Source organism: Eleginops maclovinus, chromosome 12 (assembly GCF_036324505.1).
Source record: "Eleginops maclovinus isolate JMC-PN-2008 ecotype Puerto Natales chromosome 12, JC_Emac_rtc_rv5, whole genome shotgun sequence".
NCBI lineage: Eukaryota > Metazoa > Chordata > Actinopteri > Perciformes > Eleginopidae > Eleginops > Eleginops maclovinus.
In genome coordinates this window covers 25,719,552-25,737,331 of record NC_086360.1, presented here as the reverse complement: position 1 = coordinate 25,737,331, position 17,780 = coordinate 25,719,552, and the positions used below count along the sequence as shown (strand labels likewise).

The window sequence follows — 17,780 nt, the reverse complement described above, 5'->3', positions numbered from 1 at the left end:
CAATCAGCGTGCAGCTTTACTGCTGTTTACCGTGGCCCTCCCTCCATCATCCAATCACAGTCAAGTCACGAGTCGCCAGCTTCCGTATTCTCGACCAATGAATCTATTTGGTAGGCGGGATTTAAAACTCTCCCGGCATTCTGATTGGTTCTCTGCACTCTCTCTAGCCGTCTTCGCACCGAGAGCAGCTCCACCTAACGGGAAGCAACGACAGCTGCTTAATCTTTCATTGGGGAAAAAAGGGAGTAAAGCGAGACGAAAACGTACAAAATTGTCCTCGGTAAGTCCTCTTAATATATTGAATCACTCGAGTGACAGGTGGTGCTTTTTCAGACAGGACAGCATCGTTTGTCCCTTGTATTTTCATCTCTTACCGGGTGACGGGGCTTTTCGTCTGTCATGAGACCGAGGCAGGAGGAGGGTCAGATGTAGCATCTTGTATGGAGGCCTCCAACTGCTATGTTATACAGATAGCTAGCTAGGTGTTCAGTTTAATGTCAATAAATCATGTTTAATTGCAGTTTTAATCACGTGTAAATGCAATGTATCCAGGTTTTTGTAGCGTTAAGTTGTATCCGGTGCGAACTCGATACGTTGCAGCATATTTAATGAATATTCCGGTGTCATATTTCACAGACACTTTAATTAAGCAGAAAGCAAAGCAACCGTTTTTTACCCGTTTGCTATTATTCTTAATTTCCGATTGTGTTACCTTAAATGTCCTCCGGGTACGCCTATGCTCAAATCTGAAGTCATTTCCTTAATCCTCTTCATTGTTTTGCTATAAAGTGACTTTTTCCTGTTGCACAATATTGAGTATTTTATGACGAGGTTTTTTTTTCAATACCATTTTATCCAAGGACAAAATAGTAGTTCCATGTGCCACAGAAAATCGTGCTCTACCTCAAGTATTGAGTAGGAACTAATAACAAGTCATAGATCAAATATTATGCACACATGTATTTACATTTTAAAGACACAACCTAATAATGTTTGCCTATTGTTTTCCAACCATGAACCATTCATTAAAGTGTGTTCTTTTTAGTTTTTGTTGATACATTTTAAAGTTAAATACTTAAACTATATCTATGACATTTTTAAAAAAGTATTTAGAGCAATCACCACAGCTGTTGTACTTCATACAGTGTAGTCTTTAGTTGTAGTCACCTTTCCACGGTGTCCTAACATCCATTTAATAATACACAATGATTTAAATCCCCTTTTTAAATTGATCCATTATACTAAAAGACATTTTATAGGTTCATAGGAACCATTCATCCACGTGTAGCTGTGCATGAGTTTGTACACCCTGTTGGTTTATTGATAATGTTTTGTAAAGCATGTCTTTTTTATTTATTGGCTATGGAAACAACATGTAGTGTCGAATGCAGACTTTAAAGTTGAAGTGAGGTTTAATAAAAAGCCTTGGTTTTCAAAAGACTAGGCAGTTATGTTGTGCTTGATAATAGACGTGCACACATTGAGCACACAGGCTCATTCTCTGCTCAGGAAGAAGGCACATAGTATAGTATATTGTGTGTGTCTGTTACCCAGAGCTGCTTTCATCCACCAGAAAATGTGTCATGTGAGAGGTGGAAGGGTTTCAATAGTGGGCATGGACTCACTGTTTCACTGTTTTCATTCATTTTTGTGACATTAAACTGTAAAATACAGACTGAATTGGGTTTACTGTTTTAGTTTGTAGACTTATTATTATGAAGTACCTACACACAAATCATTTGACAATATGTAAATAACAAGACCTAAGTTTACTTTTTAAATTACAGTCGTATAATGCCTCCATCACATTCTGTTTTTACAGAATACTGAGGGTAGGTCTGTTAACGGCTTCAGTTTCATTGAACTTTAATTAAATACAGATTTAAAACCTGCATATTTTCTGAAATGATTGGTCAAAGTGTCTGATTTGATAAAGAAATACATCGGAAATGATAAGCAATACTTCCTTGCTATAGTTATTTGTTAGTGGGTTTGGCTTTTTTTTATTTTGGTGGTTATGTTCACCGACATGACAGAATGTATGCGTTTTATTTACCTTAATATTTACTAAACATTCAAGTGGGTCTTTGTCTTTTTTTGTTCTCAAAGCTCATATTACCACTATTAACCCTTAAAGCGCTTCCTTACAATGTATTAAACCTCTTCTCATTTGAAATGTTGTAATGTTCTCTCCTTATCTCCTGCCTCTCAGCCCCGAGCCAAAATGATTCACAGCCTGTTCCTCATCAACGCCTCGGGGGACATTTTCCTGGAGAAGCACTGGAAGAGCGTGGTCAGCCGCTCCGTGTGCGACTACTTCTTCGAGGCACAGGAACGGGCCTCCGAGCCGGAGAACGTCCCTCCAGTGATCCCCACCCCGCACCACTACCTGATCAGCGTGCTCAGGCATCGCATCTACTTTGTCGCCGTCATCCAGAGCGAGGTGCCGCCGCTGTTCGTCATCGAGTTCCTGCACAGAGTCGTCGACACCTTCCAGGTTCCCTTGCATTTTCCAGTAGCTGATTGTTTGATTTAAATGACTCATATCTGACTCTAATATGAAATGCTTTTCTTGATCCTCAGGATTATTTCGGAGTGTGTACAGAGGCTGCTATTAAAGACAATGTGGTAGTGGTGTATGAGCTACTGGAGGAGATGCTGGATAACGGCTTCCCGCTGGCCACAGAGTCCAACATCCTCAAAGAGCTCATCAAGCCCCCCACCATCCTCCGCACAATGGTCAACACCATCACAGGTACAATCCATTAGATGACTGTGCATTTAAAATCCAGAAAAGCTTTTCAAAAAACAGAGTTGTTAACTTATCTGCATGGGTCTTGTATTTAATCTGACCACATATAAGTTAATCAAAGGCCCCTGGCCACCTGGTTCGAATGTTATCAGCAGAATAAATGAACGTTATCAGCCTCATAAATGTGGGTCAGGAGAGGCCTGCTACACAAACCAGTAGGTTTTATTATCTCTTGATCTGGCTGATCACAGAAAGGTGGAATCAATACCAGCCAGAAGTCTGTATAACCGCAGACACTACTCTCTGTGTGAGGTTTTTTAACCTTTGGTGAACGTGTGTCTATCAGGCAGCACTAACGTCGGAGAGCAGCTCCCCACAGGCCAGCTGTCCGTGGTGCCATGGAGACGCACCGGAGTCAAATACACCAACAACGAGGCCTACTTCGACGTGGTGGAGGAGATCGATGCTATCATCGATAAATCAGGTACTGCTCTGAACAAACACTCCACACTGCACGATATGCAATACTTTGCCTGCCTTCTGTCTATTTCTCACATTGACTTCCACCCTCCTCCTCAGGCTCCACCATTACAGCAGAAATTCAGGGAGTTATCGATGCCTGTGTGAAGCTGACAGGCATGCCCGACCTCACGCTGTCATTCATGGTGAGTTTATGTGTGAATTCAAAAAATGTGCAAACTCACACACTATCAGACTCACAAATGACATTTCATAAATACAAATGTATTACAGTTTAAATCCAGAGACTATGACATGTATTGCTGGGATGATCACAATCATTTCTCCCCGGTGTATAACCTGTGCTGATTTGTTTTATTTTAGTATCAGTTTATTACAATAACGTCTGCTCTATCCCAAATGTTATTGAAGCGATTTGTTTTTGCACGATTCGTCTTTACAGTTTGCACATATTATCTTACCCTTAACCAACCTAGCCCTTCTCTCCCAGAATCCTCGGCTGCTGGATGACGTCAGCTTTCACCCCTGCGTTCGTTTCAAGCGCTGGGAAGCCGAGCGCATCCTCTCCTTCATCCCCCCCGATGGGAACTTCCGGCTGCTCTCGTACCACGTCAGCTCCCAGAAGTCAGTGATCTTCAGCCTCTCAGCATATAATCCTGGCCTTTTCCAAATAGTTGCTAATATACATTATGTTTGCCCACTGAAGGACTTCCTCCCAAGCAGTGTAACAATATTAGAATATCACAAAATGTAAACAACAAACTCTGACTGCGGTGGTCCTCTTCTTCTCCAGCCTGGTGGCGATCCCGGTGTACGTGAAGCACAACATCACCTTCAGAGAGGGCAGCTCTCAGGGCCGCTTCGACCTGACTCTGGGACCCAAACAGACCATGGGCAAGTCGGTGGAGGCGGTGCTCGTCAGCAGCCAGCTGCCCCGCGGCGTCCTGAACGCAAACCTCAACCCCTCCCAGGGAACATACACCTTTGACCCCGTCACAAAGGTACTGGGGAATTGCTTCTGAGTGTGTTCATACATCTCAAAGAAGGACGAAGGCAAAGAGTGTATCAACAGGAATGGGTAGAGGTCTCAATAAGTCTTTGTTTTTTGTCTAGATGTTGACATGGGATGTTGGAAAGATCAACCCACAGAAGCTTCCCAGTCTGAAGGGCAGCATGAGTCTGCAGGCCGGAGCCTCCAAACCTGACGAGAACCCCACCATCAACATCCAGCTGAAGATCCAACAGATGGCCATCTCAGGTACACACACACACACACACACACACACACACACACCCACACCACACACACTTATCCTCACACATTTGTTCTTCTGCGGGAACAGTTTTTCATTATCGAGATTGAATACCAGTATCCAGGTAACAGTGAGTCAGATTACTATGAGACGAGTCACACATTACAAAGGACTTGGGATTACACATTGAATACCAACTCCACCAAAGTAATAAATATGTTGATGTGTTATTTTGGCTCTATGAATAATGTGACCTCAACCCCCCAGATGAGAAGCTGTCTGCACATCAGCTGATAACCACCTGACTGTCTGTATGTGACACTAGGGCCACTAGAGGGGGCCAAATGCATGAATACACCTCACATGACCTCAAAGTACTCTATAAGCAGATTCTGATACACATGAGTACTTCTTTTACTCATTGTTTTTAACTCATGGGATTTGCAAAGCCATATTGCTAGGAAGGCTTTGCAAAAAATGGTATTTTAAACATGGAAGGCAAGGTGTATAGTTTTCTGTGTTTTAAACAAATCGAATAGAGGCAATTAAAGGTGTGATTTGCAGCAGTAGGCCCCTGAGACGGATCCTACTCCAATCTAGTGGCATCTTATTAAATTAGCTATATAGATATTGCGCAATAATTGAACTATTTTGAGTCTACCTTCACCATATGCATGCCTTTTATAAACCTGAAAATACATTCTCTATTGATATATACAGCTGCGGAAAAAAAATAAGAGACCACTTCAGCTTTATCTGTTTCTCTTCTTTTATTTTTCATAGGTACGTCTTTTGAGTGAAACGATTTATTTTAACTACTGGAGTTTTTTCTCTGTGTTGGAATTCAACACACACTGGAATGGCTGCCATACATGTAGAGATAAAGATTTAGGAACAATTTATAGTGGTCTCTTTGTTCCACGGCTGTACATTTGATGCATTTGTTTTTCAATATAGAAAGGGAAACAAAAACCCCCAAAAGTCTATCAAGATTCTGAACAGTCTTATGTGTTCACTGAATTTATTTTGAAGCAAATGTGATATTTTTCAGCGGAGGAAAAACCTAAAAAAAAAGACATCTCTATAGTAGCTCACATACCTCTGGAACATCCAAAATCAGACCATTAGGATTGAGAAATGTAAAAATGTGTTATCCTTCTGCAGGGCTGAAGGTGAACCGACTGGACATGTACGGCGAGAAGTATAAACCCTTCAAAGGCATCAAATACATGACGAAGGCTGGCAAGTTCCAGGTGCGGACATAAAGACTGCTGCTCAGTGACTACTGGACCAAACCACCATGAGACTGACGGGGGTGTGATGGGGGGAGTTGGTACATTCCCTGTGTATATGCATTGCAGGATTTGACTAATGGGAGGCTCCATGTAGCAGTTAGGATGGACCGTTGCTCAAAGAAACCTCTGTTGAAGTAAAAGTGAGCTGCTTAAAGTAATGAGTCAACATGCGACATAAACATCTCCATCAGACCCCGATTATTATATTTCTCTACTTTACATGGCCGCGTTTTTCCACTGTTCATTTTAAATCCTGAGCAAACCCAAGCAGTTACATGAGACGTTTGTTTTTTAATACAGGCTTCATCAAGTTTAAACGTTTCAAAGTCAAGACAGTCTGATGCTGTGCTGTTATAGCTGAAGGAATCCGGTTTAAAAGCCTTTCCACACAGGATTTCATTTATTTATGGCATGTTCCTGTGGATAAGTGTGCTGGAGACTTGTTTTTACACTCCAAAAGTATATCAGAATCGAGCCAACCCTAAAATAAATTGAGGAATCATGAGGTTTATATTCTGGCAGAAAACTAGTCTTTGCTGTACGATTCATCAAAAGCAGCGTGTGTGTTTGTATACACATATTTTATGACATCAACACAGTATCTGACTAACGTCTAATGAAACTGCTCCGCTTGAGATGACAAATTAATATATGAAACTTACAGAAATCACATTTTTACATCGAGTTTTTTTCTACATGGTTTACAGCTGAGTTTCCACTGGTGCTCAATGATGTCGTTTTGTTGTGCCCGCTTCTTCCTCAGTGGTATCGTAGTCTTCTGACTGCGCAATTGGCGCCACCTACTGCTTATCTCCACCGACCAACTCCTTTTAGCGCCATAATGTCAAAAAAAGAAGCATTATTTGCATTTATTTGTGCTGGTTTGGGGGAAATTTGGCAAAAATGTTTGATACATTATGATGGAAACTGTTGTTCAACAACACATCAGAGTACGTCAAAGTAAGTCGAGACACTAGATGTGGTTGATTGGGTGGATATGCTGTAACTGCGAATACTGTAAGTTATTCCCTATAAATCAGCTCACACTTCTAACAATCATTCATGCAAAAATGACCTTCCTTTTTCCCACAAAACGTGCTCCTTATTTTTATACGTTTCTATGTTACTTTTCTTGGCAATGAAAGTCTGCAGTTTTTCTTATCGTCCTTTCCTGTCCAGTTTTCTGATTCCTTGTCCTGCATTTGTTTGCTTTTCTATTTGTACTTTTGTTGTTGCATTACTGTAATGATTAGTCTGCAGCACTGGAGTCAGACCACTGTCCGTCCTCCATCATGCACTTTCACATCTGCCGGTTCTCACATTTCCTTTTAACGCAGTGATACTGTGTGTTACCGTGGAGGTTTGTGGGAGATTTTCAGGAACACGTTCACCTGTTTTATTGTGTTATTTATTAAACAAAACAGAATATCTACTTTCTAAAGTAATGTCTTGTGTGTCTTGCAGCATACTGTCACACAGCCTGAATAAAAAGCTTTAAGTCTACAGTTTTGTATTTAGGATCATAGCAGTTTTTGTCCTCAACAAATTACACAAATGTGGCCGTAAGAAATAGGTTTGATCCTGTACATTTGGTGCTCAAAATTCTGGTCCAAATGATCCAAAACATGTTTTAATAATGGGCAGGTACCGCAGAAGAAATGTTTGCATTTTGTGTTTGCAGGATTTTGTTTTGTGTTTGTTTAACAGCCTCCAGTGGAGTGTTAAAATGGTGTAAAAATAAAGATTGATGTGTTATAACCGAGTGATAACACTCATTATTGAATGTGGCTCATACTGGGAAATTAGATGTGGCGTTGCCAGTCATAAAGTTCTTTGGAAACGACAACTCTTCTTAGTTTTAGTTCTCAATGTTTGAAGCAACATTTTGAATATTAATGTTGCTGGGTATTTTTGTTTTCAGAACGGACTAATGTCATGTTGTGAGCCTGTTGATATGTAGCTCATTAGTACATGGAGTCCTGGTGAGATCAACACACTTGTTAAAGTGTATTTACCAATAGATAACGTCCTCTGAGAATATTTGATTTACTACACTGTGCAGCATTAACGAGTAAAAGCACACTAATTGTCTCTTCCTCGTTCTCACTTTTTAACTACCGAAATGTGTCATTGCAGGAGATTGACCCACCCGGCGATGACTGGGGTTTATGCATCTGATTGGATACCTCAAAAAGAGGCCAATCATGTAGTGCAGGGGTGTCCAAACTTTTTTCACCGAGGGCCACATACAGAAAAATATACGCAGAGCTGGGCCACTTATAGAGGTGAATGTTGCCTCAAAAGTTAAATTATAAGTTAGCAAAATAAATCAAATGTAGGAGAATAAAGCACGATACTTTAAAATGCTTTAAGGAAAAAACAGCCTACATCCCGTCTGTCTTTAGGGTTTCATTTATTGTGTTGCAGCTCATTCCTTCAAACAGAAGGCTCAGATTGCTGATAATAAGAGTAAATATGAAGGTTAAATATCAAAGCTTGTTACAGAAATAAGTTATTGGGCTTTTTTAAACTAAGATTTGTTAGAAAATGTTTGAAATTCTAAATTGGGAAATTGGGCTCATTAATATATTTGAACATATATATTTGAGAAGTACAATTTAAGACAAGCAACAGTTTAATTTGTGGGCCATGTTGCATTATACTTTTAGAACTTGCTGAGGGACAATTCAAAATGGCCTGCGGGCCGCATTTGGCCCCCGGGCCGTAGTTTGGACACCCCCGATGTTTGTTTGGTACTATTTAAGTCAATAAGCGTTGGTCACTTTAGTGCACACTTCAATGGTAGACTATTGAATAACTGAATAAAAAATGGTGAGATGATTTTGTACCCTAAGAATTTTAATGCATTAACTTTGGAAAAAAAGGTTGTCCATGTTTTTCTGAATTGCCAAGATGATCTCCAAACTATTAGACTGTTTTATTATGAATTTCCATGCTGAATAACATATTTACAAGAAACGTAAAGTGCCAGATTTAAAGTTGTGCTGTTACATGATGCTTTGTGAAGTTTTAAGGGAGTATCAATCAAATCCACTTTTTGATTGACCAAATTGATTAAGAACTACAAAATCGGTCAGAAATGAATGTGTTTGTTTCTTGCTGTCCCTTTATTCCTTTTCCCTATCACACTATCCTGCACAACCCTCCTTCTGCAGCTGAGCATGGTGTGGATCAGACCTCACTTCTCCTAAAGGCAGCTGAGGTACCTGAACTCTGTCAGCCGGGGTCACTGCAACCCTTCATCCGAGCAGAGCATCCCATAATGGAGAGGAACCTAAAATATCCTCACCCCTCCCTCGTGAAGTTACAACATCTGGTCCAAATCTCTTGAAACAAGACGAAGGAATCTGATCATCTCTGACATTAAAGCCATCAATTAAAAACATGTCATTACAATATCGCATCCCTCTTTATTACCACTTTTCTTCAGCATCACATGGACTATTTTAAAACCCTCACATCCCCAGTATATGACGCCCCCCCCCCCCCCCACACACACACACACACACACACACACACACATCCTTGCTCCAAGTGGCTGGACTCCACTCCATAATTTACTGATCACTTCAACCCCTCCTAAATATACAACCCCTCTCTCTCTCGGTGTCTCGTGGCTTTAAGTCAGAGTTGTTATTAGGCTACAACTTTTCCCCCTCTCCCATCATGTGCACATGTTAACTTTTATTGCTCTTTTTTTTTTTGTGCTATATCTTTAAAATCAAGCTTCGGTTCTGTGATGTGTGTTTTTAAAAAAATTTTTAATCCTTTATTTTAAATTTTTATCACGTTTAAAGGTTGCAAGGGAATATCGAAATATTTGAGGAGTCAATCATCGCTACGGGTGGTAAGTTGTATCTTTAAATTGTTTATATTATGCATTCTTTTTGTAATTTAACTCACTTCGATGTGTTCATTTGCAGGCGTGTGAGTAACAAAAGTTTCTGATGTGCAAAATTAGTGAATGCTTTTACATAGTGCCATAAGATGCCATGGATTGCAGGTGTGTGCATCACAGTTTAAGGCCGTCCCGTGGATGTAAATGTGGAGTGTGTATTCACACCTGGGATAAGTGCCGTTTCTGTCACCTCACAGCAATCATCCCTTTCACAGCCTAATGTGTGTGTGTGTGTGTGTGTGTGTGTGTGTGTGTGTGTGTGTGTGTGTGTGTGTGTGTGTGTGTGTGTGTGTGTGTGTGTGTGTGTGTGTGTGTGTGTGTGTGTGTGTGTGTGTGTGTGTGTATCCTGCTGCAGATACTGCACATTATCTTAATGTAAATCTCAGGATGCCTGTTAGTGTTTATCTGATTGCTCTGATGGTGGGGTGGCCTCGTCGGAAATAGCCCACGTGTTACAGTAACAGTCACAGCAGTGGCAAGCACGTGCTCATTTACAGGACTGGACGGTGTGATTAGACCACGTGAGGAGATGGCAAGAGCGTGCAGTTAAACAACTGAGCTGCGGCTATAATGGCGTTGCAATAGGTTAATTTATAGGGGGAAACAGGAACATATTTAAAGTCACACATTTATGTCAATTTAAGGCATTGTCTACTTTTTATTAATTTAGTTTTCTATTTGTTTTAGTAGACATCTTTCTAACTTTACGTGTGTTACCTGCATAACTTGCACCATGGTCCATGGAGCCTCATCATTTGGTAAGGTTTTTGTCCTGAACTAAGAAGTTTAGTAGCTTAATTTATACTTAAATGTGCAAAATAATTGATTTGTGCGGAAACAATTGTTACTATTCTGCTAAAGCTCGATTTGTAAGCCTAGTGTGTGCGCGAGCTAGCAAAGCTGCTAACAAGCTAACAGTTAAAATGTCCTTTTAGGGGTATTTGTTTCACTACTTTATCCTAGAGTTTTGGGGAAGTTATTTGTCTTTGAATAAATCTTTTTTTATACAGAAGAGAATTAGCCACATGTGAAAAAAGATTTTTTGATATTAAATATCTGACCATTAATCTCAGAATCCCGACAATAAACTCAAATATTTAAACCTTTAATCTCAAAATCAAGAATTAAAACTCTAAATCCTAACTTTTTATCTCCAAATTCGTACTTTTTAACTCAGTATTCGTTCTTCATGTGTTCCTAATTCAAATACATTCTTAACATAATCCTCTTATCCTCTTCCTTTAAGTTTAATTTCATTATTGAAGTGTAATTTAGGAGAAAAGGACGACCACAAACACTATCAACAGATAATTCTACTGTAATAAAAGTCAATTTGTGATTTTCCCATCTTGAAAGGTCCTGCCAAAGCTGCAAGGCTTCACACTTTTAATCCATATGAATTCCCAGGACCACAGGTTGATGTTAAAATAAATGACAGTAGTAAAGTACAGGCTTTACCCTCATTGCGGTTTAGAGGAACATGCTGGGTGCAGACAGTGAGAGCAGGCAGGAGCAAAGACACATGGAGCTTTCTCAGCACAATTCTCTTTATTGACGGTTGACTGGAGAGTGTGACCACAAGACAAAGAGGACTTTCCCTGGCATCAACTTATCACCCCCTTCTTCCATTCAGGGGGACATAAACCCCCCCGCCCATGTGGGGTCTTCCATTAAAACACAGTATCTTCTCAAACTGCTCACGTATGCCTGCATGGGTCTGAGCCAACTGCATGCACAGCGCTGACAGCTGTTTGGAAACCAGACAGTATCCAGACAGCCGTCAGACTGAGCTACGATGCAAGGAGTAATATCTTGTACATTATCAAATGCTGCACAGCCAGTCGTACTTCTATTTAAACTCATGCATGTTTGTAAAGTGACATCTGACAGGAAAATATTTGGTCAATCTGGAAAATGTTATCAAAAAACTATTGCCTAAAATCGAGAATTGTGTGAATTTGAAAAATTGCTTCAACTTCATTTCTATCTTGACCTTATGCTTAAATTAAGAGTAGGTTGAGCCACAATATAGGTAGTGATTCATGTGTTACTGCCTTTATACATATCATTTGAAAGGTTAATGGGATTTTCTCATTGAACTGCAGATATGTATTGCAAATATAAAGCTCAGTGAGCAACAAACGGTGATGATATTTACATGTTTTATTCAGCAAGATCATATTCACAAATAGACTGTATTAATTATGATCTTTTAAGCATAAATGCAATCTCTAGAAGTAGAAAAGCGTTATAATAAGCCAAACAAACTACACCTCATTCACATGACTTCCATAGGTCACTACCACTAAGCTGTCAACATTGACCATTACCAATAACAAATTATTTTTTGGTCTCTAGCATTGATTATAACTTGTTGTTTTATCTTTCCAGGGCCCAGGCTGTGTCGACACCAAAATGAGCCCCCAGGATGCTCCCAGGTCACCCAGACTGTGGGGGACCGCCAACCATCCCAAAGGGTAGCTAGGAAAGTTGGACCCCACACTGCAACATACCACCAGGATTGTCCGGGGTGACCAGGATACCAGAATAATACCCAAGCTGTCCCTGGAGGTCTCGGACTAGAAGACACGATGAACAATAGGCTGACTTTTTCTGGCAACAGCGTGCAGAGTCAAGGGGATTGAACCTTTCTTTATCTTCCTACCAAATGTTGTTTTTAAGACCAAACAAACTTAATATACATGGTACATTTGGACCTTTTAAATCTTTAATTAAGAAACAATTCAGGACAGTCACCATGCCCGGGCCAAGGGTAGGGCTTTGTCCGCCACCTGAGGACATTCACGAATTCTCCATGGACGCGAGGAGGCCCAGTCTCTCCACTTTTACAGGAAAACCTTGGAGAAGACGTCTCCTCTGAGCAAATATATCGAGACCGAACACCAGCAAGCGGGGCTCTTCTCTCTGTCGCCTTTCGATGCTTCGCCGGACGACGGCGCTGACCTCCAGAAGAGAAGGAGGAAGAAATGTCGCGAGTGCACTCCCTGCCTGCGCAAAGAGAACTGCGGCACCTGCCAGAACTGCCTGAACCGCAGGACGGGAAAACAGATCTGCAAGCTGCGCAAATGTGACCAGCTGAAGAAGAGACGGAGTGAGGTACAGATACGTTTGTTTTACGATGATACAAAAGGTTATACTGTAAGCACATCAACAGTATTACAGGTGTGTGTTTTAGGTCGATTTGGACTCGCATGGGCCACAAGTTTTCAATCAGTTTTTCCACTAAAATGAGTTGTGTTCGAGGTCAGTGCTGAGGCTAGTGCTCATGTGGAAATGGTTCAACTGGCAGACCTGTTTGCCCTTCCATAGATAAGACCTTGCTAGGTGCTTAGGTACCATTTAGGTTGCTGCTTTTCCCAGAGTGAATTTCCCGCTCAAACAACAACGGCAGACTGCGTTGGAGCTGTGCTGGTGTTGCTATTATACTTACGAAGAAGGAACAAATTGCAAGCACAACTTCTCTAACATCTATTTACTCTTCTCCAACAACGTCCTTTCCACTCTTCTTATTCATCCTCCTACTTTTCCCCAACTTCTTCCGCTCTTTTTCAACACCTTCATACTCTTCTCCACCCCTCTCCAGCATCTTGCTACTCTCCTAAGGGGATGGTAGTCTGACTTTGTAATGGTCTTAATGTAACAGTTGAAACTCAGTCAGAGTCCATGACAACACACAACCAATTGTGGTTGTTAACACCGCAGATTGAAGCTGAGACCTGTAGTACTTTCATTACAAACCATTACTACACCAAGAAAGCATTAAGCTCTATAGCTGCTTCTGCTGCTAATTGCATTCCTTATCTGTCAAGCCTGGACCTGTTTGTCCTCAGACTGAGCTAAAGGGGGCTTGTCAGTAACACGTGCCATATATGCAAAGTGTTTATTTATAGCACTAACCGAAAATGACCACACTATTATTCCAGATGTGGCCCTTCAATCACCTAACTCACATTTATAAATGAACTACTTCTGCACAAGAACAGTGTTCAACAGAGACAGAAACATGCAAACATGATATGACACGACTGGCTATACTATTATTTCTTATACGAAAAGTTTATTAGTAATTATAAAGCATGGCTACTGGAAAAAACACTCAATGGTTCTTTTAACTTTATAAATGAAACTGATTTGTGAATTGTCAGAAAACAAATTGGCATTAATGTTGAAGCGTAAAGTTCCAGATTCTCGATTCTTGCTTGAAAACATAGTTAACTGAATATTAAAAGGTTGAGGACTGTTGGTCAGACAAAAAGGACATCAGTATTTTACTTTATCTCCACCCCACTTTATCCAGGTTTATCTTGGTTTCATGCTCCAGCCGATCAGGACATCCCAAACAGAGCTGCAGATGATGTCCACACACATACTACTGCACCTAGAATAGAGATTCATGCAAAATATCATTTAATCATTGAATATATTGAGCTCTTTGTGTTTGTACGGTTTCATATCACATTCAAGTGAAAAGTCTTGGGTTTAGACCATACGTGTCAAACTCAAGGCCCGCGGGCCAAATCCGGCCTAATTCTATGTGGCGCGGGAGAGTTTTCAAAGAATATGAAGTTTATTATACGGCTACACTCCGCTTTACAGAAGCTCGTTGCCCATAAACTACGTGTCCCACAATTCATCTCATTTGGTGACATGTACACTGAAGCGACTTCAGTCACTGTCGAATGAGGCAGTGAGTGGCAGAGCTGCACAGCGACACCAAACGCGGAGCAAAGTCTGCTTCAGCAACCGAGACAAGAAACAGCGGAACCAGAACCGACAGACGGCTGCTTCCTCACAGAATGACCCGCTCTGTTAACAGCCCTGTGTCGCTACGGCTCATTCAGAGACACATGGATTTATGTGTTTAAAATAAACTTGCATTACGGTTATTTCCACTTTAGTGATTTGAGAAAGATGTGAGGTCTTGACTCATTCAGACGATGAGTACTTGTAAATACGTGTGTAAAGTTTGTGAAGGCAGGAGGAAAACTCCCGCCATCACCGTCTCCTCTCTCTTCCTCCTCACCGCCCCTCCTCATCCCTGACAATAATGAGTGACAGGTGATACACACCAGGGTCTGGAACAGGGGTTTTCAAAGTTTTGCCTTTCAAACTATTCAAATATTGCAGAATTCATATTATAAATACTTAAACAGTGATTGATCTAAGAACATATAATAAGGCTAATTAATCTCATAAATTCACGGGATTTATTTAACAGATAGAGAAATGTAAGTGTGCACTCACATACAGTATTTCTGAGTCTACGTGCACCATATGTCAGTGCACAACTATGTGTTATTGTACAAGTGTTGTAATTGTTGCATATTTTCCCTAGACTTCTGCTTTCAGATGTAGTTATAATCAAAACCAATACTTATCCAATGCAGAGGCAATAATGTAATGTAATATTCTATGTATATTATATATGTATATTTATATTGTCTTCCAGTGAAAAACGGCCCTTTGAGTGCAACCACAATGCTAATGTGGCCCGCGATGAAATTGAGTTTGACACCCCTGGTTTAGACAAACAAACCAACACATGTAGAGACTTTGTGGAATTGAGATGGTCATTTATCACTATTTTTTCACTATATAGTCCTTTCAAGAACATTGCTTTACAGAGAAAATGTGAGTATTCTCTTGCTGTGCGAGTGGGCAAGGGATACAGACGAGTAACCTTTAAACTGTGGGTGTAGATCCTTCTCAAATACTGTCCTGAAGATAAAGCAGAGACGTTTCAGACCTAGTGTGTGTGTGTTTGCATGGCGGAGAGACTTAGGGCTGCCAAACAGCAGCAGTGCAGATTCCTGCAGTTGCCTGGGCTTTGTCCTTTGACCTCTGAGGCTTCAAATAGAGGTGGGGGTTAACCTTAGGCCAGTTTGTATTTGTGTGGGGCTGTGTGAAGAAAGAGGAAGAGTGCACGTTTTTCAAAGTGTGCACATATTTGTTAGCGGATGTGTGTGTGTGTGTGTGTGTGTGTGTGTGTGTGTGTTGTGTGTGTGGCTTTGTGTGTTTGTACGTGCATCAGCGTCTTACTGGGGGGAAGGGCTGTGAAGTCAAGGGAAGGATGGGAAAGCACAGTTAATGGTCAGCAGTATTGGAAGAGGAGAAGCAGGAAAAACCAGACTGAGGTTTAAAGCATGACGGGGGAGTGGACACACACTGCACAGGCACGTGGGGTTGTTCTGTCACCAACATGCACATACTAAACATTTTCACACACAACATCACGACTAAAGACCGGGCTTTCATACCAATCTTCTTTTGATGCAGATGTTAAACATGCACATAAAGAAACCTTAATGGACACAGCTCTTCTGTGGTAGAAAGGGTGGATAAATTAAAGCAAAATGCAACAACATGTGCAAAGGAAACAGAATTAACCGATGCAATATTATTTGGCAGTTTCTCAAAGATCTCGGTAAAATTTGTGCAACATTCGGAGGAAAACTTACTATTGTTTAATGTTTTATAGCAATGGGTGAGCAGGATGCATTACACCAGGTGCACAAAGGCTTCTCTTATCAAAAGGGTATTGATCAAGTCAATGCAACAGTCAGAATATGTGCAGGGACTTTTTCTTTTATCCGTCTCATATTACGCCTCCCCACCTCTCAGTCATGTCTGTAGATCTGAAGATCAGACAAGGACATGACAAGTCAAGAGGAACGTTTTTTTTGGCCTCAAACAGGAAGTCGGGGCTTCCATCACATTGTTGAGGCCTGTCCTGTCTGCTGAGCGCTTTGTGAAGTGGCAGCAGCAACACATGGTGGTCTCCTGCTAAAAAGAACATAGGAAGTCAGCTTTAAATCAGGAAGCACTAATTGTCCTGGTGCTTTATGGGACAAAGATGTGGGGCTACTATCTTTTCTTGGTGGCCCGAGTCTCTCTTGTTGTTGAGTGGTAATAGAGGTTTACAGCCTCCATATTTTGAATCCCCTGACCTCTGAGGGAACCTTACCCCTATTCAACCCTGAACCATTTCATTCTCTATCCACATGTCTCGAGACAGTGGTTTCTGCAAGCTGGCGACATGTTATTCAGATCCAGGCTAAACCCACCCAGTTTACCAATATTTTTGATTCAGCAAATAGTCAGACTCCACACCACATCTACTTCACACAAAGGTTTGTAAAGACAGTCATGTCTCCCAGAGGATAAATCCTACAGAGTGTGTCTTCTAGCGCCATAGTGAGGTACATATATCTGAAACTATTGTATTATAATAGGATTAAATACCTAACGTTGACATCCGTTCCCGGACGAATGCCTTTCGATGCAGGAAATGTTGAGTACACCAAAGTTTTATGATAGAAATATATAGTAGGGGTCCCCAGCACATGGAAACTGCCAGATGCTAACTTGCATATGTTGGGCAATTTGCACAATTAGCATAAGTTGTAATGAGCAATAATTATCATTACAGTCTACAGTATGTGGATTTTGGAGTGTTACTGGGGGTAATTGATGATGATTTCAGTAATAAAAATGGCAGTTTTCACTGTAGAATGCCAATATGTGTTCTCTCTATGGGCTTATTTTGACAAATGTGTGGTTGATTTGGAAGATTAAGGGGATTCTGGACCATTATGGTTGGACAGGTTGTCTACTTATTTGAAAAAGAATTGTCCAAAGTAGAGATAATCATTTTCATCTTGTGCTCTCTGTATCTAATTGTTGCATCACTACTCATGGCAGTCAAAATCAGTACAGATATGGCCACTTCCTGGTTGTATATTTCTGGGTTCACTATGCTCGCAACTAGACTGCCATGGAGGTTCTTTACAGAGCTCAGTGCTAGTGATGTTATTCCAGAATGATCCCTATCTTCACATCAGAATACCGCTCAACAGAGATCTCTATTGGTCCACCGTCTCCATTAACAACAGGGAGTGTATTGTTCCGCGGCATCACAAGCTTTTCTCCATAAGCTCTTAACCAAGTGTCCGTTCATCCGTCAATACCCCTCCCCCACAATCCTCCATCTCTGACCTTTGACCTCTGCATGGATGTAGCAGCTGAGTCCCTTATTGCCTGGCAACCACATCCTCCAGCTC

At 41.0% G+C, this 17,780-nt stretch overlaps 1 protein-coding gene across 1 annotated transcript; it reads left to right on the top strand.

Moving 5' to 3' along the window:
* The first annotated feature begins 173 nt into the window (after positions 1–173).
* On the top strand, positions 174–7,542 carry ap3m2 (adaptor related protein complex 3 subunit mu 2). Its single transcript, XM_063898040.1, has 9 exons — positions 174–280; positions 2,213–2,497; positions 2,584–2,755; positions 3,099–3,236; positions 3,332–3,417; positions 3,723–3,856; positions 4,026–4,233; positions 4,346–4,490; positions 5,650–7,542. The coding sequence occupies exons 2-9, from the start codon at positions 2,225–2,227 to the stop codon at positions 5,748–5,750; spliced, it is 1,257 nt and encodes a 418-aa protein (XP_063754110.1). The 5' UTR covers positions 174–280; positions 2,213–2,224; the 3' UTR covers positions 5,751–7,542.
* Positions 7,543–17,780: the final 10,238 nt, after the last annotated feature.

Excerpts from the sequence above, each read along its gene's own strand:
- ap3m2 (XM_063898040.1), top strand. The coding sequence starts at position 2,225 with ATGATTCACAGCCTGTTCCTCATCAACGCCTCGGGGGACATTTTCCTG. Across the intron at positions 2,498-2,583 it reads GAGTCGTCGACACCTTCCAG|GATTATTTCGGAGTGTGTAC; the intron begins GTTCCCTTGCAT and ends CTTGATCCTCAG. Across the intron at positions 4,491-5,649 it reads CCAACAGATGGCCATCTCAG|GGCTGAAGGTGAACCGACTG; the intron begins GTACACACACAC and ends ATCCTTCTGCAG.